The following is a 4173-nucleotide window of genomic DNA, read 5'->3' as shown; positions in this document are numbered from 1 at the left end:
TTAAAGTATATCTGATCATAATTAGATTATCTTAACACTGCCTGCCTATCAGCTTACTACATTAATCCTTCGTCGTTAATCCCTTTGACAGATATATAATCTGCATATTTGATTGACTAAGATGCTTATTCACAAACCAGGGAAGAAATGCTATTATGTTAACTAAGAGATTCGGCGTGCATTTTACTATCTCTTTCTTTATGGTAAACACACACAATGATAGGTTACAAGTACCTTGTTTTATGTTTTGATGATCTAACAAACTTAATGTCAAGAACTAAGATAAGGAACCTGTTACACATTCTCAAGACCTTTAGATCAAAAGGTTCCAGCTTGGGATATGGTTCAACTCTTCAGAGTCAAAGGAACAACAGAGGGAACAAATAGCTACCATTTCCTGAGGAAACTGCACAAGTCAACTGCCCCAGCTATAAAGTTGCTGCCTGCACATGCCACAGTGCAGAAACAGTGCAGCAGTCAACTTTATGGGGAGTGTCTTTTACCTACCTTGCTTACATCATCCCAAGTGATGTCACAAATGTTTTATTCACGTCAAGGAAGGTAAAACAAATCACTTGAACACTTAGATAATTTACTCAAGCACTCTCACGGTGATTGATCATCAAGCAGACAATTCTTAGGTGCATCAAGAACAAAGAACAACACTACTACGGACCAGTTCCCCATATCAAGTTATTGTATGTCCTTAGTTGAGTTGTAACTTTGTAATAGTTCTTCAATTGTAATTCCTACTTAGCTTGTTTAGAAGCATTGCGTAGGAAACCCTTTGTAAATCATAAACCCTTGTGTTTGTGTCTTGGCTAGAGTTAGTCAAGTTGTAAAGTCTTTGTAATAGAGTTATTACAAAGTGGCTTGTAATAGAGTGTTACAAGTTAGTGTGGGATTAAGAGGTTAATTCCTAGGTTACATAAGTTGTAATCTGAAAGTTACTCAGTAGTGAAGTTGAAATCCTACAAGGGTAGGTCGTGGTTTTTAATCCCGTTGAGCCGTGAATTTTCCACGTAAAATTCCTCTTGTCATTTACTTAATGCAGTGTGCGTGTGTTCTGTTGAAACTGATAGAGGACCTGGTTCTCTATAGAGTTTGGTGGACCCTTAAATTCTATCACACACATACTTACGTACAAAACATGGATACATACACAGCTTCATATTGTAACATATATGAGTTAATAATATCCAATGTTTTTGGTTAAGTGTCAAGAGATAGAACTTTTCTGTTGAGCAGTCAAGCATAATTGAGTACTATTATGCAAACGAGTAGACGATCAATCCAAACTGCAGCATCGGACACAGAGAAGTTATTCTGCCTGTATTTATTAAAATATCTGCTTAAACTTTTCACATGATCAAGTTGTGACCATTATCAGTTTAGTACTCCAATTCAACCCTATTTTGTACTAAAAATATTTCCACAGGACAAGCTTAAGAAAGTATTCAACGGTAAATCCTGAGTTACAAGAAAGTTAAATGCTCAATGGAATCAGTTAATAGAGTTTCACATTATCCATGCCACGTCAACTGGTAGATCAACAATCTTCATTTGGTCCTGAAAACAAGAGCAGAAGAATATCACTTAGTATTAGTTTACTATGTGACTTTACATGTGAGACAGCATCAAGAGAAACCTTAAAGTTACATGATTTACCAGGTTATCAAAGTAACTCTTATCATAAAGATTTACCTATAATAACCTTAAAGTTACATGATTCTATAAATATATTTCACAGTAAGTTTTTTCCTTTCACAAACCAAGGAAGAAATGCTTATTATGTTATAAGCATCAAACAAAGGAAGAAATGGTATTATGTTATAACCATGAAAACGAACTCTCTAAAACAAGTTTCATAATCAAACAACAGCCTCAATGGTCTTTGTATGACCACCAGAAATGTAATCTTCAAAAAGAGGTCCACAATGTATTTTTACCATTTCCTCATAGAGTCATACTCATACACATCACTAGCATTAATGGGGGACATAGAGTGTGCATGCATGCACGCGCAGCCACAACTTCATAGTATAAAGTATATATATGAAATGCTCAATGGGATCAGTTAATGGGTTGGCTGGAAGATCCTAAAAACAACAAGAATATATATCAGTTAGAATCCTTCAAATAAGAAACAGGATTCTAAAAACAAAATGTTAAAGTTTGCAATTAATTAAACAAACCTGCATCAGATGTTCTTGGCATAGGGCGCAAACTGTCGTCTGTAGGGGCATTGGGAGTTGCTTCTGTCTGAATATTTCTGGATTGGTTGGAAGTCCCTAACAGCAAGAGAAGCAGAATATCCATTATTAGTTTGCCACTAAAACACAACTGATTAATCCATTTAGGAAAGACTAATAACTAACAAATAGTTAGCCAGCAAATCTGTAGGGGCAGCCAAGAATATACTTAGCCTGCATCACATGTTTTTGGCTTAGGACGCGAACTGTCTGTAGGAGCATTAGGAGTTTGTAAGCCTCAAAACAAACTCTTAAACAAGTTTCATTATCAAACGTTACTTAGCATCAATGGTCTTTGCAAATATATATATATATATATATGACCACCAGAAACGTGGTCTTCTAAAACCTTAACTAAGAGATTCGCCGTGCATTTTACCATCTCCTTCTTTGTTATTGAACAACATTATATCTACACACTCAGGTAGTACTGTTTACCTCATTCATACCGCTATCATTAGTGGCAGATATGGTCCGGTATGTACACACAAAAAAACACCACACCACATGAATACAATGTTACATACATACATACATATATACACTAAAGAGACAGATCTTCAAGCAACAGGTAAATAAAGCCAAGGGATAGGCAATAATAATCCCAAGCTCTTGTAGCTAACGCTTCCTATGTTTCTTGTTTATCTTCTTATTCATTCATATGACTAAGAGTGTAATCTCGGTAACTGTCAGTATATGGTTATAGGCCATTGGCAATAAGTATATAGAAGGAACGAAAACGTCTGATAGTCATACGCCTAAGGTAATTGCTCCTAGAGTTAAATCTATTTTCTAGTTAAGCTATTTATATAAACGCGCGCCAGTCCTCACTCTTTATTGTCCTTTCAGAATTAAAATGACAATAGCTTGAGTACTATTATGAAAACTAGTAGATCAATCCAAACAATTGACATCTAATATCTAATGCAAGAAGGATCATACCAAGGCTAGTAAATATTGTCAATGCTACAGGTGTTCATATGGAACTCTATGCTTTAGTCTCTGCCCTACAATTGGCAGATCAACATGGATTTAATGTATTGGTATGTCAATATAAACAAATTCTAGTTACATAGTTGACTTCATATGTCAGACATTATCAAGAGTACAAACCTTCATCAGATGTATTTGGCTCAACGGGACGCGAACTGTCATCTGTAGGGGCATCAGGAGTTGGTTCTGTCTGCAAATTTGTGTCTGTGTCTGAAGAAGTAGAACTCTGTCCTTGGACCAAAGAGTCTGATGCAGATTGCTCTTCTGGAATTTGAGGAAAATCTGGAATATGTATACCAATGCCTTGCCTCAACCTTTCTCTATAATTTGGTTCTTGTGGCTGCGGGATGTGCTCAGGCCATGGAACTTCAGTGTTGAGTATCTCATGCGCTTTACGCCACCACGCGGTAAAAAATACATCATCCATAGCTGAATCAATGTTTCCACGATATTGATTATTAATCATGATTCTATATATAGTTTATGTATAACATGACATGCGAGCCTTCCATTCTAATGAAAAAGAACACAGCGGGGGTTCACAATACGAATGATAAAAAGGGCAGCTCGGTGCACAAGGTATTCCGCGTTCATATAGGATCCAGGGAAGGACCGCACCACAAGCAAGGTTGGATCTATGCTATACAGAGAGGGGTCACCGCCACCCCCAAAAGTTCGACAAAAATTCCATGTATACGTGTCTTTAGAAACTAGTGCTATATTAGTAGTGGACACCCTATATATAATGCAGATTTTGGTTGAACCCAAAAGTGCACTCGTGACCTTCAAATTCTGAGTCGCCCCTGATCCCAAGGGTGTGATATAGACAGCTTACCCTAATGCAAACTTTAGTGGCTACTTCCACGGCTCGAACCCGTGACCTATAGATCACACGTATCCTCCATCTAATTTTTAGTGTGAACTTGAC

At 36.9% G+C, this 4173-nt stretch overlaps 1 protein-coding gene across 1 annotated transcript; it reads right to left on the bottom strand.

Moving 5' to 3' along the window:
* Positions 1340-3894, bottom strand: LOC109231776 (cell surface glycoprotein 1-like). The gene is made up of 3 exons (XM_019397408.1): positions 3366-3894; positions 2196-2291; positions 1340-1569 (listed from the first exon to the last, which is right to left on the bottom strand). The coding sequence occupies exons 1-3, from the start codon at positions 3709-3711 to the stop codon at positions 1550-1552; spliced, it is 462 nt and encodes a 153-aa protein (XP_019252953.1). The 5' UTR covers positions 3712-3894; the 3' UTR covers positions 1340-1549.

This window comes from Nicotiana attenuata, chromosome 8 (assembly GCF_001879085.1).
Source record: "Nicotiana attenuata strain UT chromosome 8, NIATTr2, whole genome shotgun sequence".
In the NCBI taxonomy this organism is placed as follows: Eukaryota; Viridiplantae; Streptophyta; class Magnoliopsida; order Solanales; family Solanaceae; genus Nicotiana; species Nicotiana attenuata.
Note: the sequence above shows the minus strand (reverse complement) of the source record. Positions and strands in the feature narration are given on the sequence as shown.

What these genes read in the sequence shown, in the direction of transcription:
- LOC109231776 (XM_019397408.1), bottom strand. Translation starts at nt 3,711, where the DNA reads ATGATTAATAATCAATATCGTGGAAACATTGATTCAGCTATGGATGAT. An exon ending in GCCAAATACATCTGATGAAG is followed by an intron (nt 2,292 to 3,365) that starts GTTTGTACTCTT and finishes TCTTGCTGTTAG; the next exon opens with GGACTTCCAACCAATCCAGA. An exon ending in GCCAAGAACATCTGATGCAG is followed by an intron (nt 1,570 to 2,195) that starts GTTTGTTTAATT and finishes TCTTGTTTTCAG; the next exon opens with GACCAAATGAAGATTGTTGA.